Genomic DNA, 24,853 nt, shown 5'->3' on the forward strand with positions numbered 1-24,853 from the left:
TGTATTATAATTAGATTGTAGTGATTTGTGTTTGAGTGCATATCAGATAATGACTGATCTTTTTAGCAGCAGATACTAATTGTGGTACACTCTCTGCCTTTTTACATCAAGAGTTTCAGCATTAAATATAATTGAGTAACTTTTTATTTTTGTATCAAATTCTTCAAAATATAAGCCCTCAAATGACTAGGAACACCATGATTGACAGGTTTAGAGTGGTATTAGCTCTTGAAACACAAAAGTACAATTTAAAATGTTTTCTGAAAGCCAGATTGAGCAGAACAATAACCCATTATTTCCTAGTGTGTAGCAGATGGACTCAAAACAAGTGGGTATAGTGTGCTCGTGCTAGCAGTTGGAGACGGATCTGACGTCAGCACGTGTATATATACCCCCGCAGGAAGTGCAGCAATTCAGTAATTTTCGTCTCCAAAGCAGTTTGGAGCTACCTCACGCTCGCTGAGCGTTTTTCCAAATTCTAACACCCCGGGAGAAGAGATGGAATCAGCTCTCTCGTTCCTCACTGACGCAGCCTCCGACCTAGTCCGTACGGTGGCCAAGGGAGTGTCATCCTCAGTGGCAGCCAGGAGGCAGCTCTGGCTACGTAATTGGTCGGCCGACTCCTCTTCCAAGACACGTCTCACGAGAATGCCCTTTGAGGGATCCCTCCTGTTCGGCAGCGACCTCTAGAAACTGGCCAATAAATGGGGCGCCTCTCCATTACCCCGTCTACCAGAAGACAGGCCAAGGAGGAGGCAGTGCCCTTTTCCTAGACCATCCAGAGGTAGAACCTCTCAGCGCTTCAACCCTTACAGGACTCGCTACCAAGCACCTCGTTCGCAGGCCCGGAACCAGTCCTTTCGGACTAAGCACAACAAGAGAGGAACCGGCTCGGGTTCAGGTCCCGGCCGTACCCCACAATGACAATCAGCCGACCCATCTGGGGGTAGCAGCCATAAGGTGCAGGCTAACCCTCTTCTACCGCATGTGGGTCGCAATTACCTCGGACCAGTGGGTCCTCGCCATCATCCGAGAAGAGGTACTACCTGGACTTTCTTCGGCTCCCGCCGGACAAGTTTGTGGAATCTCCTTGTTCACCCCTCAAGAGGACGGCACTAGAAGTTACCTTGCGGAGGCTCCTATCCCTAAAAGCCATAATCCCAGTGCCTGCAGGGGAGATAAATTCTGGGCATTATTCCATTTATTTCATAGTACCCAAGAAGGAGGGCACTTTCAGGCCCATCCTGGACCTCAAGTCAGTCAGACACCTCCGGGTGCCCAGCTTTCGCATGGAAGCTCTGCGATCTGTCAAAAATTCAGTACAGCCAGGGGAGTTTCTCACATCCCTAGATCTGTTGGAAGCCTACTTGCATATCCCAATTCATCGGATCACCAGCGCTACTTACGCTTCCAAGTCCTGAAAACACTTCCAGTTCCGAGCTTTACCCTTCGGGTTAGCCACCGCGCCGCGGACCTTTACCAAGGTCATAGTAGTAGTGGCGGCGTCCCTCAGGAAGGAAGGGATTCTCGTCCATCCCTACCTGGACGATTGGCTGATCAGGGCGAAGTCTCTGGAGGAGAGCTACCAGGCAACCAACAGAGTTATAGCTCTTCTGGAAAGCCTAAGATGGGTGGTAAACTTGAACAAGAGTTCCCTACAGCCTTCTCAGTCGCTGGAATACCTAGGAGTCCGATTCGACACCCAGGCAGACCAGGTCAACCTGACCTCCAAGAGAAGATCAAAGCTCCGGAATAGTCTGCAGGCCCTGCTGAGCGCCACCCGGCCCACAGCTTGGGATTACCTACAGGTCCTCGGCCTTATGGCATCCACCCTGGAGGTGATACCATGGGCGCGGGCTCATATGAGACCATTACAACGCACCCTCCTATCTCGGTGGAGCCCACGATCACAGAACTACACCGTACACCTACCTCTACCCGCCAGGGTGCGGAATCAGCTACAGTGGTGGTTGCAGCCCAGCCACATGAGCCGGGGGTCCAGAATGTCCTCCCCAACCTGGACCCTGCTCATGACAGATGCCAGCCTGACCGGCTGGGGAGCACATTGCGAAGAACTCACCGCCCAAGGGCGGTGGAACAGAGAAGAGTCGGGGTGGAACATCAACTGACTAGAGGCACGGGCAGTCAGGCTAGCGTGCCTGCAATTTGCCCACAGACTTCGAAACAAAGCGGTCAGAGTGATGCCGGACAACGCCACCACGGTGGCATACATCAACTGACAGGGCGGAACCAGAAGCCAACAGGTATCCCTAGAAATAGCCCCCCTGATGACTTGGGCGGAAGCAAATCTTCAGGACATCTCCGCTGTCCACATCGCCGGGAAGGACAACGCCACGGCAGACTTCCTCAGCAGAGAGAGCCTAAATCCAGGGGAATGGCAGCTGTCGCCCACAGCTTTCCAGATGATTGTGGATCGGTGGGGGACTCCGGGCATGGACCTACTAGCGGACAGGTCCAACGCTCAGGTGCCCAGATACTTCAGCCGCAGGCGGGATCCTCTATACCAGGGGATCGATGCCCTAGTACAGCCATGGCCCCAGGGGATCCTGCTATATGCCTTTCCGCCATGGCCCGTACTGGGCGCCATTATACACAAGATTCAGCGGCACAGAGGCCTAGTTCTTCTAGTGGCCCCGGTCTGGCCAAGAAGACCCTGGTACGCAGACATGAGAAGACTACTGTCGGGGAATCCCTTATCCCTGCCTCCACACAGGGACCTGCTGCGGCAAGGTCCCATCCTCCACGAGGATCCAGCTCAATTCTCTCTTATGGTCTGGCCATTGAGAGGGCTAGACAGAAGAAACGAGGATACTCGGGGCCAGTAATAGATACACTTCTCCGAGCACGCAAGTTCTCCACATCACTAACATATATCAGGATCTGGAGAGTATTTGAAGCCTGGTGCGAATCTCACGGCACCAATCCACATGCCGCTAAGATCCCTATCATTTTGGATTTCCTGCAAGATGGACTTCAGAAGGGTCTGTCCCTCAACTCCATCAAGGTTCAAGTGGCAGCGCTATCCTGCTACGGTCCCCGGAGTGATGGCAACAGTATCGCCACACACCCAGACGTTTCACGTTTCCTGAAAGGAGTCAAACACATTCGCCCGCCACTAAAGTGGCCAGTAACCCTGTGGAACTCAACCTAGTGTTGGAATTTCTAGCAGGTCCCGCCTTCAGACTCCTTTGAGGCCTGTCCCTCCGTTTGTTAACTTTGAAGATGGTGTTCCTGCTGGCTGTATGCTCAGCACGCCGCGTCTCAGAGCTACAAGCACTGTCCTGCCGTGATCCGTTTTTCTCCGAATCACTCCAGAGGCTATCCATTTTCGCATGGTTCCTTCCTTCTTACCCAAAGTAGTCTCACACTTCCACCTCAACCAAACCATATCCTTGCCTACCACGGACGGTTTGAAGAAGTCTGAAGAAGGTCGAATACTATGCCATCTCGACATTGGCAGGCTACTGTGCAGATACCTGGAAATGTCAGAAGCAGTACGAAAGACGGGACCACTTGTTTGTCCTTCACAGCGGGAAGAAGCAAGGGGAAGCGGCCTCACGGGCAACTATCACCCGCTGGATCAAAGAAGTTATCAAGGCGGCCTACGTAGACGCAGGAAAACCACCACCTCTTATGGGTCAAGGCTCACTCTACCAGAGCGCAAGCGGCTTCTTGGGCAGAAACTAGGATGCTGTCGCCTGCAGAGATATGTAAAGCGGCGACGTGGTCCTCCCTCCATACCTTCTCCAGATTCTACCGTCTGGATGTCCAGGCCAGGGAGGACACAGCATTCGCGAGGGCGATCCTGAACGGACCTCGGGCAGCCTCCCGCCCAGTCCGGGAGTAGCTTTTGTACATCCCACTTGTTTTGAGTCCATCTGCTACACTCTAGGAAATGTTGAGATTACTTACCTGATAATCTCCTTTTCCTTAGTGTATGCAAATGGACTCATCATCCCGCCCGGCTGCCAGCATACATGGGGATTCACAGACTCACAGTAAGCCATGTTTTCTTATGATAGGGCATCCACCCTGCCGGGTGTCGACGCCTTCCAGTTGAAAATCCTGGCGGTCTCCAGCTACTATCAATCGGTCAGGGTAATCCTGTTCATTTAATCGATCGGTCAGTTACTCATATATCCATAAAGCTTTTGCAAGGAAGATCACTGAATTGCTGCACTTCCTGCGGGGGTATATGTACACGTGCTGACGTCAGATCCGTCTCCAACTGCTAGCACGAGCACACTATACCCACTTGTTTTGAGTCCATCTGCATACACTAAGGAAAAGAAGATTATCAGGTAAGTAATCTCAACATTACTTAATAGGGCAAAGCACAGAATGATCATGTTGTATATATGTTATTGAGCAACTTAATTAGGTGTGTTTGCTGCTTTTTGAGTTGCTATTACGAATCATTTTTATTAGTGACAAAAGTATAAGTTTTAAAAAAGTTGATAATTGTGGAGGAAACATTAAAATGGGACATGACTGATTTTTGGCTTTGTCAGTGACAAAGCTTTTAAAATCTCTGCTCTGATAAGCCACTTTGCGACAATAGGAGATAAGCAAAACCTCAATGTTCTGTGGAAGATTTTTCATAATTTTGTGGCAATTATGTGCAATTTAAATGTAATTTTTTAAATCTTTATAAAAGTAATTTTCTGACATTTGTGTCCTGTTAAATTTATTTGGCTCTTGATTAGAGGAAAAGGGATCTTAGTGATTAGGACTGGGGAGGAAGAATGGGAAGAGAGATCTCAAAGGATGAAAATAAAGGAGTCTTGGGCAGGAGGGGTAGAGAGAAAGGGATAAAGGAAATTCAGAGGGAGGGGAGGATTCAGGGAGGATAAGGGAATGAGAGAGAAATGGGATCATGGATGAGGAGGTGGAGAGAGGGAATATTGAGGATGGGGTGGAAGAGGGAAGATTAAAATGAAGAAAAGGAGAGTTGAGAATAAGGGTGGAGGAAGAAGGAAGCTGCAGTTCCCCCAGTCACATCCCCATCCCCCTTCCAAAAGCCCCTTTGATCCTCTTGCACCTCAATAACCCCTCCAGTCTCCTCACTCCCCTTGCACCCACTGGGATCCCCTCATTCATACTCCACACCCACTCCAATTTCCTCCTCATCCCCCCTCACCACCATTTTGCCCCTCACTTTTACAATGGCATGCTGTTATGCCACAATTCTCCAAGGACAAGCAGGATGCAGTCCTCATGTGACATCATCAGATGGAGTCTAGTTTGGAACTTTGATCTCAAACATGCCCCACTGAGCACCTGCCCCCTAGTAGGTAGAGTCCCTCAGTCTTTTTTTTTCTCCTCCTCTGAGGAGCTGTGTGGTCAGGGTATTCGGCTTTGCTTTCTCCTCAGTTTTTGTTGTAATTTTTTTTTTTCTGGAGTTGCAGCTGTTTTTCTTTCTTTTTTGTTTCCTTATGGTACACTTTTGTTTTTTCTCTTTCAACTTTCTGCCAGCCGCATGGTGGATCTTAGTTGCTGTGTATCCTGGCAGAGTCTAATTCTATTCCTTAATAAATAACTAAAATGCAGATGCAGTATTTTCTTTGACCTCTCCTTGCCCTTTCTATTTTTGTGCCTTTTTGTGTTGCTTACAGGACTGACAAAGCACAGTCCATGGGTGATCTGTGTAGACACTGAGCCTGGGGACTCGCCTGAGTTCTACCCGGGCAGGAGTTCCATGTCATTTCACAGATTTGATCGGCATTGACAGTGGTTTGGACAGTGAAGGGATTGAGGCTTGCACAGTTTCTGTGGGGGGAAGAGCTCTTCCTCCCCATATTCTAAGGAACTATTCTCCACGGGAAAGAGCCCTGGACAACATAGCATCCCCTCCTACTTGCCAGTGATGGTAGTGCAGTCACCTTGTGATAGAGGGTGAGTAGGAACCTGGGCAAGCAGAGTTGAAGCTGCACCTTCAGTGCCATGCCCTTGCAATCCACTGCCAGCATGCCAATGGTCTAATGCGTTGATGTGAAGACCATGTCTGGCATTGTGTGCCATGTCACCCTTGACACCATCAAAGTCCTGGATGCCATCAAGGTGCATGGCTGCCCACAACACCATAAGGGCCATTGACCGTGGGCACCATCGAGCACCATACATGCTATTGATTGCCCTGGCTAGGGGTGGGAGACCTTCTATGCCAAAGGCATTGGCATGCGTGATACATGGAGCGATACAGAGGTATTATGACATTTTCCGTTTTATTCACCATTCCCTTTCTAATAATTCCCAACATTCTGTTTACTTTTTTGACTGCCGCAGCACACTGTACCGACAATTTCAATGTGTTATCCACTATGACACCTAGATCTCTTTCTTGGGTTGTAGCACCTAATATGGAACCCAACATTGTGTAATTATAGCATGGGTTATTTTTCCCTATATGCATCACCTTGCACTTATCCACATTAAATTTCATCTGCCATTTGGATGCCCAATTTTCCAGTCTCACAAGGTCTTCCTGCAATTTATCACAATCTGCTTGTGATTTAACTACTCTGAACAATTTTGTGTCATCTGCAAATTTATTTATTTATTTATTTAACACTTTTTTATACCGACCTTCATAGTAAATAAACCATATCGGATCGGTTTACATAAAACAAGGGTATAACAGAAGCAATAAATAAAAGTAATTAACAAGAGAAGAGAATAAGATAAAGTTACATTTAACAAGGAGTAAAAACTTGGGAAGCTTAAGAGCTGGAAGGAAGTTAAAGGCCAAAAAATAATTAAGAAGCATAGCCAAAAGGAATTTGGATTAAAGCAAAAGATGCTTTAATCATTAATTGCCAGAGTTCTTCGTTTGAATGGTTGTAAGACTTTAATCTTCTACGTCCAAGTGTGGATAAAGAAGACTAAGGGTAGTCTGGAGGAACATCGAAGGCTTGGTGGAACAGCCACGTCTAAAGTTTTTTTCTGAATGTAATGAGACAGGGTTCTAGTCGGAGGCTTGAAGGAATGTTGTTCCAAATAGATGGACCTGCTATTGAAAAAGCTCGGTCTTTGTTTATCTCACTTGTCGTATTTCTTTCCAGATCATTTATAAATATATTGAACAGTAAGGGTCCCAATACAGATCCCTGAGGCACTCCACTGTCCACTCCCTTCCACTGAGAAAATTGCCCATTTAATCCTACTCTCTGTTTCCTGTCTTTTAGCCAGTTTGCAATCCACAAAAGGACATCGCCATCTATTCCATGACTTTTTACTTTTCCTAGAAGCCTCTCATGAGGAACTTTGTCAAACGCCTTCTGAAAATCCAAGTATACTATATCTACCGGTTCACCTTTATCCACATGTTTATTAACTCCTTCAAAAAAGTGAAGCAGATTTGTGAGGCAAGACTTGCCCTGGGTAAAGCCATGCTGACTTTGTTCCATTAAACCATGTCTTTCTATATGTTCTGTGATTTTGATGTTTAGAACATTTTCCACTATTTTTCCTGGCACTGAAGTCAGGCTAACCGGTCTGTAGTTTCCCGGATCACCCCTGGAGCCCTTTTTAAATATTGGGGTTACATTTGCTATCCTCCAGTCTTCAGGTACAATGGATGATTTTAATGATAAGTTACAAATTTTTACTAATAGGTCTGAAATTTCATTTTTTAGTTCCTTTTTAGTTTGTATACAATCATACAAGTATTGAACCATGTAAAACTTGAGTGGAAATTTGTACATTATGCATGGAGTTTTGGAACATTATTATTTTATATATTATTGAAATTGTTTGCTTCTCTGCATCCTGTTTTCTTTCTTTCAAAAATCTGCTTTTTTTTATTTCTTGCTTTTGTATTGAGTATTAGCATGAACATGGTATTCTCCTAACAGTATATTAAAATGTACTTTTGCCATAAATTAACAGCGCCTTTCTTCTTTGTAGCGAGCATTTAGATTGTGTGAGTATTAAAGTTGGTGAGGGTACCTAACTGCCAAGTTGCATTCGCTGTGCCGTTAGTTATTTTTGTCCAGATTTATTCATCATCTGAGTTGTAACTGTTTCATCTGAGCTTTTTGTCCAGATTTACCCCGATGAAGCCTGTAGTAAGGCAAAACATGTTGAGTAGTTATTGTTTTCTGGACATTTGAAAGCATCGTTGGCTTCTTTATTTTTGCTAAAAAGATAGCGGGTATTGCTCCTTGGACTATTGAATTTCTAATCATATAGAAATTGGGAAGCTGATATTGTCTTTGGACTCCATATTTTTGCTAAAAGGATAGCATGCTCTGATCTACATGGCTGTATTTGTTTTATTTAGAGGGTTTTATTTGTTTTTTTGTTTGTCTTTTTTTGCATTTGTTTTTTGTATATTTGATATATATGGCCTGTAGGTAATTTGATATATGGTGGTCCAATATAAACATATTTTGGATATTTATTTGTATACATTTTGTATTTCATGTTTGTATATTTGTGTGTGATTATTGAAAATGTAAACATTTTATAAGTGCATTTACAGTTTTTGGTGATATTTTGTATATAGCTTTTTGTTTGAATATTTAAAGCTGTAGTTTTTAAGCACTTTTGCATTTTACAGTATGGCAGATCATAATGGTGAAACTGCAGAGTTTAGGATATTTCAGTAGAAATCTGTACTGTTAAACATTAACTGCCAGCTATATAGCTATATTAAAAAAAAAAATCTTTAAACATTAATCATGCTGGAACAAATTAGCCATATATGAGCTGGGAATTAATTTTCCCCCTTCTTCCTAAGCAAATTAAGTGTACTTTAGGTTTTATATACTAGATATAAAATAGATTGAGCCTAATCATTTTACTTGTTCTAGATCAAATGAAGAAAAAAAAATTTTTTTAAACCTATCCACTAGGATGTATGAAATTTTTAAGAACTTGCTTACATTTTCTCAGCATAGCTGCTCAACTAGAAACTTAAAAAAAAATAAAAATAATGAAATGGCTCAGCTTCTGATTTCAGCCCCAATAATAACTTTCTGTAAACCTATGTTTGAAACACTATTATCCCAGGAGAAGCAGGATGCTAGTCCTGGGTGACGTCAGTAATGGAGCCCTAGTGCGGGAAAAACTTCTGTCAAAGTTTCTAGAAACTTTTGACTGGCCCTGAGAGGCCACTGAGTATTCCCAGCATGCCATGATATTCTCTGCCACAGGGGTCTCACTCTAGTCTTCATTTTTCCGCGCTGCTGTTAGCAGCACGGTCACCGGAGCCCTCTGAGATTACTCTCAGTTTTTGACTAGAAAAAGTCATTTTTTCCTAATCTCTCCCTCACGGGATCTCACTCATTCTCACTCTTCACCGGCTGGTGAAGTAATATAGCGTTAATTTTTGTTAAAACGCTTTTCAATTTTTTCAGTCATCGATGGCCGTCAGTGACACCATGGCGTCGGGATTCAAAAAATGCCCGACTTGTAATCTCACAATGTCTATTACAGACCCGCATCTAGAATGCGTACGCTGCTTGGGTGACCAACACAATATCTCCTCTTGCCAGCAATGCCAAGAGATGACACCCAAGGGAAGAAAATTGCGCCAAGAGAAAATACAGCAACTTTTCAGCCTACAGTTGATTCCTTCTCCATCGACTTCCTCACCGGTAGGAGCTCCCAAAAAAGTTCTATTAAAAAAACACCGACCGGACGGTTCGGGAGACAGATCCTCGCCTACACCATCTGCATCGATACGTTCGGCTACGGAGGTAAGGCATAGACATAAACACAGTCATCGGCATGCCTCAGCATCACAGACTGCATCTTCCCGCGAGGAACTGAGCGAAAAGCGGCCTAAGCACACAGACACTTCGATGCCTACTAGGCCTACCGCAGAATCAGTTACACCACAGGTAGTGACATCCCCGCCTCCACCGGTGCCAGTCGCTTCTCCGATACCGCAAGACTTAACATCATTTATAAAGGAAGTGGTCTTGCAAGCCATAAAAGAACACCTACCGGTGACTACACTGCCTTTCGACATCGCCGATGCCGGTGACGTCTCCCTTACCTACGACGTCACCGATGCCGGCACAACCAGTGCCGATGTCTGATATACTACCGAGGACGGCACCGATGCCGGGCACCGTCCCGATGCCGGGAACCTTCCTGAAGCCAGGACCCTTCTCGATGCCGCAAGAAACATCGATGCAAAGAACATCAAGCATTTCTTTGATATCGATGTCTATGGCCTCCTCTTTCCTCGGAGATGACATCGATGCTATCTGCAGCCTCGGTTCAAGTGTTGATGCCGATCGCTACTACTGCTCCATCATATCCAAGGATTGGAATGTCGACTATGCCAAAATCCTCGATACCAACAATGCCACTCCCTTCTGGAGATACAGTTTCATCTGAAGCAGCACTGTATTCAGTAATACAAAAGAAATACCAAGATTTACTGGATTCCTTGCCTTCAAATCCACTGGAAGAGGACTCTCCTCCTCAGGAACCCATACCAGGACCCTCTGGTTTGGCTCCTCTACCTGCAACTGGCAAGACATTACCAGACACTCCAGACTATGACACATGGAGTGATACTCAATCAGACACTTCTGAAACCTTCATGTCTGACCCTTCCCCGCCACACCCTAGGAAACAATCCCCACCAGAGGATCTCACTTTCTCTGCTTTTGTTCAAGACATGGCTGACTCTATTCCTTTTAAGTTAGTCAGAACAAGATCTCCGTCACTAAACACTTGAGGTGTTGCAATTTGTCGACCCTCCTAAACAAATTATGGCAATTCCTATACACGATGTCCTCCTACAGCTTCAACACCGACTGTGGGAACATCCTTGTTCGGTTCCCTCAATCAGCAAAAGGATGGACTCAACATATTTAGTGCAGGCCATACCGGGCTATCAGAAATCACAACTGTCACATAATTCAGTAGTGGTCGAATCTGCACAGAACAAAGCTAAGAGAACAAGAGTGCACTCTTCCAATCCTCCTGGGAAGGACAACAGATTTCTGGATTCGCTAGGTTGTAAGGTATTCCAGGGTGCAATGCTAAACTCCAGGATAGTAGCCTATCAATTATATATCACCCAATACCAGAGAAACCTCTGGAAGCAGATGGAGGACTTTATCCCATCTCTTCCACAAGAATATAGAGAATCTGCACAAAACCTCCATAAACAAAGCTTTTGATGCTGGTAAACAAGAGGTAAGAGCTGCAGACGATTCTTTCAAAACAGCATCAAGAGTTGCAGCTTCGGGTATTAGTGCCAGGAGGTGGGCCTGGCTTAAGGCCTCAGAACTTAGGCCAGAGGTCCAAGATAAATTGGTGGACCTTCCCTGTACAGGGGACAATTTATTTGGTACAAAAGTACAGGAAGCGGTCTCCCAATTAAGGGAATATAATGAGACCTTACAACAGCTATCGTCCCTTCCTCAGGACCCCACTACACATACTACCCGAAGAACTCAAAGGAGGGAAATGAGAAGACCTTATTATCGTCAGAAACTATTTTATCCTCCCACAACTAGGCCTAGACAATCCAGAACTCAACACAGAACACAGCCTCGTCAGCAGAGAGCACCTAGGCCCCCAGCCTGCTACACAATCAGGTCCTGCTGCGGGCTTTTGAAGCTATATCCAGGGAACTAAGCCTTTCCATAAATCCTCGACCAGAACTCCCAGTAGGAAGCAGATTATCCAAATTTTACAACAATTGGATAACAATAACGGATCAATGGGTTCTGTCTATCATATCTCGAGGATACCAACTCAGCTTCCTCTCAATTCCCCCAGAATTTCAACCAACTCAGCTTCATCTCAACAAACATCACATGCCTCAACTACAAATAGAATTATCCACCCTTCTGAAATCCAGGCTGTAGAACCGGTGCCCCGGACTCAGCAGGGCAGAGGATTCTACTCCCGTTATTTCCTTATTCCAAAGAAAACAGGAGGCCTACGTCCCATCCTGGACCTCAGAAATCTCAACAAATTTCTCCAAAAAGAAAAGTTCAGGATGGTTTCTCTGGGCACCATGCTTCCACTGCTTCAAAAAGGGGATTGGCTTTGTTCTCTGGATCTCCAAGACGCTTACGCTCACATTCCAATATTCCCTCCTCATCGCAAATATCTGCGCTTCATAGTAGGTCACCAACATTTCCAATACAGAGTTCTGCCTTTCGGACTAGCCTCTGCTCCCAGAGTATTCTTAAAATGCATGGCAGTAATAGCAGCACACTTGCACAAACAAGGTGTTCATGTCTTCCCATATCTCGACGACTAGCTCATCAGAAGTACAAGGAGCTCTAACTTCTCTCAATCACACAATCACCATACTCCATTCCATGGGTTTTCTTCTCAATTATCAGAAATCCCATCTTACGCCGTCGCATGTACTACAATTCATAGGAGCAGAGCTCAACACCATCCTGGCAAAGGCCTTTCTACCTGAGGATCGTGGAGAAACACTAACCCTATTGGCAAACTCGATTCATTCAGACAAACAAGCAACAGCTCATCAGTTTCTAACCTTACTAGGCCACATGGCTTCCACAGTTCATGTCACTCTGGCAAGGTTAGCCATGACGATTACTCAATGGACCTTAAGATCACAATGGATCCAAGCCATTCAACCACTGTCCTCTCCAATTCAAATAACCCACCAACTACGCTCATCTCTACTTTGGTGGACGAACAAGGACAATTTACGCAAGGGCCTACCCTTCCAGCAACCAGTCCCACAAATAACGTTAACTACAGATGCATCCACCTTGGGTTGGGGAGCTCACATAGACACTCTCCAAACTCAAGGGACTTGGACAACACTCGAAGCAACATTTCAAATCAATTTTCTGGAACTTCGAGCTATGCGCTACATGCGGTCAAGGACTGCCTTTCACACAAAACTGTTCTTATCCAAACGGATAACACAGTAGCCATGTGGTACATCATCAAGCAAGGAGGTATGGGATCGTATCTCCTCTGTTAGGAAGCTGCGCAGATTTGGAGCTGGGCCCTCAACCACTCAATGTTTCTCCGGGCAACTTACCTGGCAGGCATTCACAATGTACTGGCAGATCGCCTCAGTCGTCAATTCCAGCCACACGAATGGTCCCTGGATTCCTCCATAGTAACCAGGATATTTCCACGTTGGGGACAACCAATAATAGACCTCTTTGCATCACATCTGAATCACAAAGTGGACAATTTCTGTTCTCTACACAAACAGAAGAACCAGCCAGCCAAGGACGCCTTTGCTCGCCCTTGGAACTCAGGCCTTCTATATGCGTATCCTCCGATACCGCTCATAAATTGTTTTAATTGTTCATTGTATCAGACTATGGAATTATTTTCCTGCTGTTTTTGTTTTATGTAAACCGGTATGATTTACATTTAATGTAAGAATGTCGGTATATAAAAATTAAAAATAAATAAACAAAACTCTAGTGAAGCTACAACAGGACAAGGGGTCCGTGATACTCATAGCCCCATATTGGCCTCGACAAGTCTGGTTTCCCACACTTATAGACCTTTCAGTCAGGGACCCCATTCGCCTGGGAGTAACTCCCAATCTCATAACTCAGGATCAGGGTCGGTTGCGCCATCCCAACCTGACAGCTTGGATGTTGAAAGCTTAATCTTACAACCACTCAATCTTTCAATCCATATCTCTCAAGTGCTTTTAGCTTCATGTAAGCCTTCCACACGAAAGAACTACTCTTCCAAATGGAAAAGATTCACTTTGTGGTGCAGGCAAAAGAATATTGATCCTTTCACCTGCCCCACCATATCTCTGCTAAATTACTTATACCATCTTTCAGAATCTGGACTCCAGATTTCATCTGTAAGGGTACACTTAAGTGCAATTTCTGCTTACCATAACAAGATAGCAGATGCACCGATCTCCACACAACCTCTTGTCAGCAGGTTTATGAGAGGCTTATCTCATCTCAAACCACCAATTCAGCCCCCTGTCACAGAATGGGATCTGAATTTGGTATTGACAAGGCTCATGCGTTCTCCCTTTGAACCAATTGATTCCTGTGATCTTAAATTTCTCACATGGAAGACTATCTTCCTCATAGCCATTACATCAGCTAGAAGAGTTAGTGAGTTACAAGCACTTGTCACTTACCCACCTTACACAAAATTCCTACATGACAGAGTGGTACTCCGTACGCATCCAAAATTCCTTCCCAAGGTGGTTACTGAATTCCACTTGAACCAATCCATAGTTTTACCCACATTTTTCCCAAGGCCTCATTCTCACCCAGGAGAAACAGCCTTACATACCTTGGACTGTAAGCGTGCAGTATCTTTTTATTTAAACCGCACTGCAACCCACAGGAAATCCAATCAACTCTTTTTGTTTCCTATGATCCAAACAAACCGGGTAAACCAGTGGGAAAACATACTCTATCCAACTGGCTAGCAGATTGCATACAGTTTTGCTATGAAAAAGCAGGCCTTCCTCTCCAAGGGCGAGTAAAGGCACATTCAGTAAGAGCTATGTCAACATCAGTAGCACACTTATCGCTCAGTGCCAATTCTTGACATCTGTAAAGCAGCAACATGGAGTTCTCTTCACACCTTTGCAGCTCATAACTGTTTTGGACAAAGAAGGGACGACAAGATTCAACCTATGGACAATCTGTCTTAAAGAACTTATTTTCAGTTTAATCCCAACTCCTTCCACATCCATCCTGCTGTCATCTTCGGCTGACTCATTTTCAACGATAATGCTTCAGTGTTACTTCACTACAAAATGACTCTGCCTCTAGTTTGCTAATCACCCATATGTGAGGACTAGCATCCTGCTTGTCCTGGGATAAAGCAAAATTGCTTACCTTGTAATAGGTGTTATCCCAGGACAGCAGGATGTAGTCCTCACAGAACCCACCCGCCACCCCGCGGAGTTGGGTATGTTAATTTTTATTTTATTTTGCTAAAGCTTATTGCTCCATATGAGACTAGAGTGAGACCCCTGTGGCAGGGAATATCATGGCATGCTGGGCATGCTCAGTGGCCTGACAGGGCCAATTAAGTTTCTAGAAACTTTGACAGACGTTTTTCCCGCACTAGGGCTCCGTTACTGACGTCACCCATATGTGAGGACTACATCCTGCTGTCCTGGGATAACACCTATTACAAGGTAAGCAATTTTGCTTTGTGTTAAATCAATTTAACTTTTTATTTTTAAATACTTCTGTCTTATGACCTACATGGGACACACTTTAAAATGCTTTAAGGAAATAATTGTGCAGAGCATGGTAGGCATTATTCACATGTAGGGGCCACATTAAAGTTTTGAGGAAAAAAGTGGAAAGAGCCGTTTGCAAAATTTTGAAACAATCTTTTGCTTAATTGATTTTTCAGCAAATTCAGCAACAGAAAAAAAACCCACAGACAAAATTGTGCAATCTAAAACTTCTGCAAAAGCGTTGAGACATTTGCTTAAGTTCAACATTTGAGAACTAGTATAAAGTTTCACACTGCTTTGTGCACGTTTTTATTTGCTGATTTCCCCCCCCCCAGTGGGATTTTTTTTTCCTTTCTGAAATTACAGCAGAACACTTTTTTTTCTATTTTAAAATTTATGTAGGCAAATGGACTTATAGACATTTAACCCTCATTTGCCTTAAACTTACATTTCTTATAGTGATTGACAGGCCACATAACCAGAGAAAACATAAGAACTGATTGGATATGCAGTGTACATGGTAGCATTTGATAGTCACCTTTTTTTTAATAACAAGGTTTCCTTTAAATTCTAGTTTCGTTTAAAATACATTAACTAGAGAAAAATATGTTCCACTTAAATAATGAACAGGAACACATCAAATATTGAAAAAAATGTCTCTATTGGAAGTTTTGCAGTATAGTACTTTAAACATTTATTTGAACTACTTGTGTGTTAATTGCTACTGTTGTGTGTAAATATGAGATGAGGAACAAGTTTCCACACATGAATATCTTACATTTGCTTTTTAGGTAATGAACTTAATTTGCAAGACGCTAACATTTTTAAATTCTTTTTTTTTTTTTTTAGAACATTAATGAAAATGGTTGATCGGCTGGCAAACAGTGAAGCGAATACACGACGTATAAGCATAGTGGAAAGCTGTTTTGGAACCGCTGGTCAGCCGTTGGCTATTCCTGGCAGAGTTCTTATTGGAGAAGGCGTATTAACAAAGCTGTGTAGAAAGAAGCCTAAAGCCAGACAATTTTTTTTGTTCAATGATATCCTGGTTTATGGTAATATTGTTATTCAAAAGAAAAAGTATAATAAACAGCACATTATTCCATTGGAAAATGTTACTATTGATTCCATTCAAGATGAGGGGGATTTGCGGAATGGATGGCTTATCAAGACACCAACTAAATCTTTTGCAGTGTATGCTGCTACTGCTACAGAGAAATCAGAATGGATGAACCACATTAACAACTGTGTATCAGATTTGATAACAAAAAGTGGAAAAACTCCCAGCAATGAACATGCTGCTGTCTGGGTACCTGATTCTGAGGCATCAGTGTGCATGCGTTGTCAGAAAGTAAAATTTACACCTGTTAATCGTCGCCATCACTGCCGTAAGTGTGGTTTTGTTGTGTGTGGGCCATGTTCTGAAAAGAAGTTTCTTCTTCCTAGTCAGTCTTCCAAGCCAGTGCGAGTTTGTGACTTCTGTTATGATCTTCTTTCTACTGGAGAAATGACTGCTTGTCAGCCCACAAGATCGGACTCGTATAGCGCATCCCCTAAATCTCCTACAAACAATGTATCGGATGATGATGATGATGATGATGACAGCAGTGACTAAGCATAACAATATTTCAGTCTGTTAAAAAGTTGATATCTGATATATAGTGGGCTGAGTTTCAAATACTCTGTCTTGAATTGCTTTGAAAGTTCTAATTTTAGCCATAAAACTTGCCTCAATCTTCAGCTATGTGTGCCTCAGTAAGAATCCTTTTGATAAATGGATTTTTCATTCTTCTGCAGGGAATAAAGACTGACAGTGCATCTCAGGGGTGGGCCACATTTGGCCTGCAAGCTCCATTGCCTTATATTAACCCTTACCTTGTAAACATGGACTTAGGCTTCTCCATCACAGTCCAACCTCCGATAGACCCCCACCTGATACTGACTGTGATCATGAGTCACTAAATTACCCTGCCAAACAAGACTTGCCACTTGTTTCCTAGCTCTACCATTTGGGATTGTGGGACTGCTGTGACCCACATGGTGCAGGTAGGAAGCAGAAACAGGGGAGGTCCTATGAATTTTCCTAGAAGCCAATGAGGCATCAGGGACCTACCATTCTACTTCTGGTCAGCACCATGTCTTCATTCTCAGCAGCCCTACGTTCTGAGTCAGAAAATAACCACAAGGATCAATTGTGTTACTTGGTAACTTCTGCCGGTTGGGGGGTGGTAGGTGGAACTGTGGATCACTTTTTTTGAGGGGGGGGGGGACGGGGAGGACAGGTAATATTGTAGGTAGGAATATTATATACCACTCACTGCCCTCTTCCCTTTCTTCCCCCAAGTGGCCCTTAGGCCAAAGTGTTTGCCTGCCTTCGATGCATCTGATAATTTTCCAGCTTCCTGTACTTTATTTCTGGCCAAGATCTTTCATGAGGATAGTAGGAAAACTTGAGTGTACACTTGTTTTTTGATATACCACTGCATTATGGCTTGATGGTTGTAATATTTTTAGCTTTCTACCTTGGAGCCATTTACATTCTGTTGCATGAACAGAATGATGAACCAAATATGTTTTGGTTAATCACATTAAATTGTTAGCGCATATTATATTGTGAGAAATTGAATTCACACAGTTTGAGGAATGCACAATTTTGGGCCATATTCAAAAAGGACTCTTCTCCATTCTGGGGAAAAGTCTTTATTAAATAAGGCCTTTCGCATCTGATTTAGACATTTTGCTTATAGCTATGCCATTCAGTGCCTTGAAAACTGGTAGCACTGGTACAGGAAGAGAATAACTTTTGTACACATGTCACTATTTTGACTTTGCACAACATTGATATCTATAGTGTGGATGGTGCTTTTTTACATATCTGTGGTAAGAACAGCTTTTAGAGGGCTTAGGAAATGGCACACTAGATAGAAATTAGAAAGAAAATGATAATCACAGCAGAATACCAAAATGAGATAAAGTATGCCATTCATATTCTTCTGTATTACCTCTAGTGGCAGCAACAACACACATTTTAACCTTCTTGGGACCTTTTTCAATAGAGGGTTTTTGTGTTTTTTTTCTCATAGGCAGTGAATGGGGAAAAAGCCCTTTTTGAATAAAGGCCCTTAAAGCCTGTTAGATTTTATATAGTTTGCACGCTATTCATTTGATTATCAAAGTGTAATGAAATACATTTTCTGCCCTGAAACTGAAGACAACTGTTAATTTCATGACCAGGTTATTTTATATGGTTAAAAATTTCTAGAAATTTCTCATTTGTATAACTGCAGATACTTTGCCAAATAAGTTGAATTTGATTTTTGACATTTTCTACATTTATAACCAGAAATTGTATTGGTGAAAATTGGTATTTTACTAGTAATAACTATGTTCTATACAGATTTGTTCAGTAGGGATTATGAACTTCAGTCCAGAAAACATCAGATACTATTTCTAGCAGTAGTACTAGTTCTGTTTTTTAAAAATACCAACTGTCATCTTTTTGACTGTTGCTGTTTTCTTTTGATTTTGTTCTTGTGGTATGCTTCCCTTTTTGTTCTAATGGCATTTCTTAGAATGAAGGTGTCCAGCTTTTTGTGTTCATTATCTTTGGGATTTTAACATTTGCCCTTGAATATTTGTTTAGTTCATGATCCACTAGTGCTTTTTACCCCAGTGGATTTACTACCACTCCTCAATGGCCACAAACAGGTTGGGTTTTCAGGGTATCCCTAATGAATAGGGATACCCTGAAAATTAAACCTGTTAGCAGGCTTTGAGGACTGGAAACGAATACCACTGCTTTACGTTCACCAGTATGATGCTTGCTGGAGCTACTGATGAGGGATATCACAGCAGCACACAAATTTAGCTTCATAATGGTAGAAGAGAGGTTTAATAGGAGTTTTAAAAGATTTTAATCACTAATTTTTCCTTAGGAATTAGTGATTTAAAAAGGGATTTTAACAATTTTAAAATTTTTGTGAATTATCTGAAGAACTTTGCTATTACTACTGTTATAAAAGTTATTTTGAAAATCTTTCTATTCACTGTGAAGATAGTCAAATGATTAAAACTTCTTGCTGAACATTTTTTAACTTATTCCTTGGACAATCTAGTAAAAAATAAGAACTGCACACAATCTTCACATGTTAAAATGCAACTTTTTGGGGTCAAAAATGTATCCATTATACATTTAGTGCTGTTACAGTAATCTCCCTATCTGTACATTTTAGCAATGGGGTATATGCTAGAAAGACACAGCTATCGACAATTCTTCCATTCATTCTCCCCACATTTAAATTTTGGTTTTCTTTGCAGGAAAAGTTTGCTTCCAAAGCACAAAAAAGACAAAACATTGCTGAGATCATATAAGATCTTTTTTCTTTTATTAAAGATTATGGATCTTGAATTTGATCTCTCTAATGTGGTAGCACTTGACCTTCATTTACAGAATCAAGAGAATCAAATGGGACTGATTTCGGAATGTCTTGGAGGTTATGATCTATGCTAATAGTCTATGCTGTAATTTTGAATTATAAAGAAAATGTGTATTTACATGGTATAATTTTCCTATTGAAAGCTTGCAGCTGGAGACTTGTATTATTGTACATTGATGCAATATGAAATGTATTCCTGGAAAGATGTTTCTCTCTTAATGGATCTATAGCAGAGTTTCCTAAACTTGTCCTGGCAATCCAACAACTAATTAGCTTTTCAGGGTATCCTTAATGAACGTGTAGGAGATACAATTGCATATAGGTCCATTATATGCAAATCTATCTTGCATATTCATTGTGGATATCTTGAAAGACAGACCAGCTATGGGATTACCAGGACAAGTTTGTGAATCCCTGATCTATTATGTACAATGAGTTTTTGAGGTTTTTCACATTTGTATTTTTTCCTCAATTTGCATTTTCCGTTTTATACATTGTATACCTACACACATTATAGCACTTTTTAAATATCTTTCAAAAATAAGTCAGAATTGTGTAAAAGAGAAATGAGCACAAAAATTTAGAGTTTGGGGTGTTTTTTTTCTTACCTGAATTAAATTTGCACTAAATCGCATTGATACCTAACGTTTTATAACCAACCTGCCATGAGGTGAAATAAATAAATAAATATATATAGTGTGTGCCTGAAACAGATATAAATTTCAGGATATTTTAAGAGTATTTTTTAATAAGTTGGTTTGATTTTTGTCATCGGTGGCATTCAGTGCTTATCTTGAAGGTGTCTTTTATTTGAAATTTTTTTTTTTGCATGTGTTGACTTTTAATATGTAGCTCTTTAACGTCTTCTGCGAGCTGAAAACCTGACTTGTAATCTATTTTTCAGAACTGTTGCTCACAAATATATGGTGTAGCATAATTTTTCAGTCTTATTTTTCATTTTTGTTAGCACATTTGCATGATGGATGTTAGTAAAAGGTAGCAATAGAAGAACAGAGTAATGAATTAAAAGCAATTGCCATTGTTCTGTTATAACAGTCCAACCCTTAACAAGGGAGTTGTTTCCCCCTACCACCAGAAGGAGGCAGACAACACTGTTTTCCGTATGACATCACTACAGCTACTTATGGGTGGTTCCAGCAGCAGGAATCCAATATTTTCTGCCTCCAGCAGATGGTTTGGGCTAGTTGGTGCAGCAGCTTGTCAGATCCATAATCAGACCCTGGGGCCAGACCACTGGTTTCAGCCAGAAGTATGAACCCACTACACTCCCCCCAGTTGCATAGGGGTGACTGAGCTTGACAGAGGGAGCAGTTTAAAAAAAAAAAAAAAAGATGGAAGATGTTTTTGTATTTCCCTGGCTCTGTCTGAGGACATTCTCCTGCTACCCCCACCCCCCTGCCCGTTTCCTCTCTTATCCTCCCTTGTCTCCTGTCAGCCTCCTTGTGTGTAAAGTTTATAACTTAAAACAAAAAAAAGCAAGAGGCAAAGTCATCTGCAGGAGTTGCATTTGGGAGCCAGAGGGTGAGTCACTGACAGTCTTGAGCTGCATGCAATTGCTAAATTTGAATTGGTTCTTGGTGTCTACATAAAAAATAAGCAATTCCAGTATTCTATTAACTTTCTTTCTGTAAACTTTAGAGATATATTGGTGCCAGCTGTATTCAAGTTACAAGTGGTGGAATAGTAGAGGTTTGGGGATGGGGGTTGGGTTTGGATGAGAAGTGGTGGGGGAAACATGGGTGATAGCTGGGGCTGCTTCCCTCTCTAATTTTGAAAGTGCTTCTATAAGTTTAAGGGGTATGTGGAATTAGGAAACTCTTTGGGTTGGGCAGGATTATGAGGGGGGTGCCAACTGCAAACGGCTCACCTCTTGGGTCTTAATGGAGATCCCACCGAGGAGGTTTTGGGTTGCAAGGTTCAGGGTAAGGTGTTCGGAAGAGGGGTCTATTGGGAAGATTTGGGGGGGGAGAATTTTTTCTTGTTTGCCTTGTTCAAATTGACTAATATTAGTAGGAAGGGTAAATGGTAGGGATGTGAATCGTGTGATCGATCGTCTTAACGATCGATTTTGGCTGAGAGGGGGGGGGGGGAATCTGATCGCCTTAGTTTTTTTGGTTAAAAAATTGTTTTATCGGGGGAGGGCGGGAAAACCGGCACACCAAAACAACCCTAAAACCCACCCCGACCCTTTAAAACAAATCCCCCACCCTCCTGAACCCCTCCAAAATGTTTTAAATTACCTGGGGTCCAGTGGGGGGGGTCCCGGCACGATCTCCCACTCTCTGTTAATAGAAATGGCACCGGTGGCCCTTTGCCCTTATCATATGACAGGGCAAAGGTAGCGCCGGCGCCATTTTGGTTCCTGGCTCCCGATGTCATGAGTGCAGGAGATCGCTCCTGGACCCCTGCTGTGCCCCCAGGGACTTTTGGCCAGCTTGGGGGGGGCCTCCTGACCCCCACAAGACTTGCCAAAAGTCCAGCGGGGGTTGAGGAGCGACTTCCTGCACGCGGGCCGTATTGCCAATATTCAAAATGGCACAGACGCTACCTTTGCTCTCACTATGTCATACGGGCCGTCGCCCGTATGATTCACATTTATTGTAGATATGTGGTATGTTACAAAAATACTGATACTAAGAGATCCACAGTTTCCTGAGCATACCCAGATCAGTCCATACAAGTGGGTTCTATTCATCCTTACCAGCAGATGGAGGTAGAAAACAAAACTTTGGGTACTGCCATGTATCTGAGAGTGCCACCAGCAGTCCCTCAGTATTTCTCTACCTCCAGCAGATGGTAGAGGTGCTAAACCTGCAGTCCTGACTGATTAGGATTTTTTGAGGACTTCTGCTCCCTGAGGTGCCAGGTTCCTCTGGAGGGCCATCTCTCGGGTTGAGCCCGGCGAAAGGGGGTTGGATACCCCTGCCAGGTTTTAGCCAGTGCCCCCGGGACCACTGACAGCCAGGGGACTGGTTCCCTCAGCAGGGCCCGAAGCCGCTGCCGCCTGCCTGTTGGGATTCAGGGAAGTATCCCCCTGTTCCCTGTACGTTCCCGGATCAGTCTAGACTGTGGGTTGAGCCTCCTTTCTAGTAGGTGGAGACAGACCAAAACTGAAAGGATATCCTATATGAGGACTGAGCCTATCCTGTAACCCTTCAGTATTTGTCTCCAGCAGGTGCAGGACGTATCCCTTCGGTCTCCTGATCTAGGGTAGTCAGCCTTCTTTCTTCTTTTCTCGGGATCAAGCAAATACTTCTTTAGGGATATTGTCCCTCTCTAATAAAGTTAGTCAGGCTTTTGTCCTTTGATTTTTCTTCAGGAGACGGCTCCGTCTCCTGGCTCTTGCCGGACTCAGGGGGGCTTTGCCCCTTGTGCGCTGCATAGCCTGAGTCCGTGTACGCTTCCAGGTGTGGGGACAGAGTCTGGTAGTCCAGGTCTCGTCTCCCCCCTTGCTGCCGAGAGGGTTTTTAGAACCCGACTGCTGCGCTCAGTTTAAAAAAAAATAAATTTTTCATTGTTTTAAATTTTGAATTAAGTTAAAAGTATTCCCCTACTTTTAACTTACCTGCAGCAGTAGACCAATATTAATTTTTCTGGTCTAAGGAAGCCTTGAACCGGCAGCCAGACAGGCAGGAGTCAGCAGGTTTCCCCCCCTGCTTCACTCCGGGCCTTCAGGCTGTCAATCAAATTTTTTTTTCAGACTTTTCTTCAGAGCGACTCTTCTATGCCGCGGCAGGCAGCCTGCCTTTCTTGTGGGCAGCCCTCTTCGTGATTTTCGCAAGAGGGCCTCTGCTCTGCTTGCCTGCCGGGTGGGGAAAGACCCTCCTCGGCAGGGCAAGCAAATTTAGCCCAGGGATCGAGTCCCCTCGGCATGGCCAGGCGGTTCCCAGGTCGGCAAAGCCCGTGAACGGTGGCCATCTTGGATTTTTCAGCGGCTCTGTTTTTGGAGCTGGCTGGGGGGCGGGCCCTGAATTTTTTGGAAATAACCCCCCCCCCCCCCCCCCCCCCGATTTGAGCCCTGCGGGTCCCCAGGAGGGGTTTCCTGACCCCCCCCCCTCCCTCCCCCTGGGAAATCCAGGACCTGTTTTTCTCTGGAGTTCATCCTCCTGCATAAATCTTATTTAGCAAGCCTGCAGGAGGAGGAAGAAGGCCCCCCTCTTGATCCCCCCCCCTCCAAAACTCCCTCGCGCCGTCGGCTGCGGAGCCCCAGGGGCCGACTCGGGTGCGGGTGATCCCAGAGGTGGCCCTCCGGTGGATCCAGTGCTTCCGGACCCAGACGCCATCCAGGAGCCAGAGGGCACCCTTCCCCTGGAGGGGGATGACCCCAGAGTTCTTCGTTTATTCTGCAAGGAGGAGTTGGAGCCCCTCATCCCATTTGTCTTCCAGGAACTGGGGTTGGAGGGGTCCCCTGCGGATAACCTGATGGCCTTCTTGCCCAAAGATATGAACCCGGTCCTCGCGGGTCTGAGGGCTCCTGCTTCCGGCTTTCCCTTCCATCCCATGCTCAACCTGTTACTTTTAAGGGAGTGGGAGGATCCCGAGGCGGCACTTCGGGTGGGACGGACCATGGATAAGCTGTATCCCCTCCCGGAGGAATGTTTGGAATTGTTAAAAAAAAAAAATATCCCTCTGTGGACTCCTCCGTCTCGGCAGTCACCAAGCATACCACGATCCTGGTAGAGGGATCGGCACTTAAGGACGGACAGGATTGTAAGCTGGAGGCGCACATGAAACGCATCTTCGAGGTCTTGGCTCTTGGAATCTGGGCGTCTTGCTGCAGCAGCCTCATGCTGCGGGCAGGACTCAGTTGGGTTCAGCAACTCCTCTCCTCCCAGGACCTCCCGCCGTCAGAGGCGGAACAAGCTGCGCGCTTGGAAGCTGTCATTCCTTACAGTGCCGACGTGTTTTACGACCTTGTGTGTGTGTGAAGGCGATGGCTTCGGCGGTGTCCGTCCGGAGACTCCTCTGGCTACACAGTTGGTCGGCTGATCAGTCCTCCAAAGCCCGGCTAGGCACGTTGCCTTTCAAAGGTAAGTTGCTTTTTGGTGAGGACCTTGAGAAACTTATGGACGCCTTGGGGGACAACAAGGTCCATAAGCTCCCGGAGGACCATCCTAAATCCACCTGGCCCAACGTGCCCTCTCTTCTGGGGCCAGCGTCATTTTACTCCGCGCGGGCGGGGTGGTTCCTTGAGGGATTACTCATCCCGGTCTCAGTCCTG

The 24,853-nt window shown here is 44.2% G+C and overlaps 1 protein-coding gene across 6 annotated transcripts in view; it reads left to right on the forward strand.

Moving 5' to 3' along the window:
• Positions 1–20,550, forward strand: part of PLEKHF2 (pleckstrin homology and FYVE domain containing 2) — a 46,525-nt gene extending 25,975 nt beyond the window's left edge. For all 6 annotated transcript variants that reach the window (XM_029591744.1, XM_029591742.1, XM_029591741.1 and 3 more), the window contains exon 2: positions 16,025–20,550. In XM_029591744.1, coding sequence (XP_029447604.1) covers positions 16,032–16,790 — 759 coding nt within the window. In that variant the 5' untranslated portion in view covers positions 16,025–16,031 and the 3' untranslated portion in view covers positions 16,791–20,550. The remainder of the gene's footprint in view (positions 1–16,024) is intronic.
• The last annotated feature ends 4,303 nt before the right edge of the window (positions 20,551–24,853 follow it).

This window comes from Rhinatrema bivittatum, chromosome 2, assembly GCF_901001135.1.
Source record: "Rhinatrema bivittatum chromosome 2, aRhiBiv1.1, whole genome shotgun sequence".
Lineage (NCBI taxonomy): Eukaryota > Metazoa > Chordata > Amphibia > Gymnophiona > Rhinatrematidae > Rhinatrema > Rhinatrema bivittatum.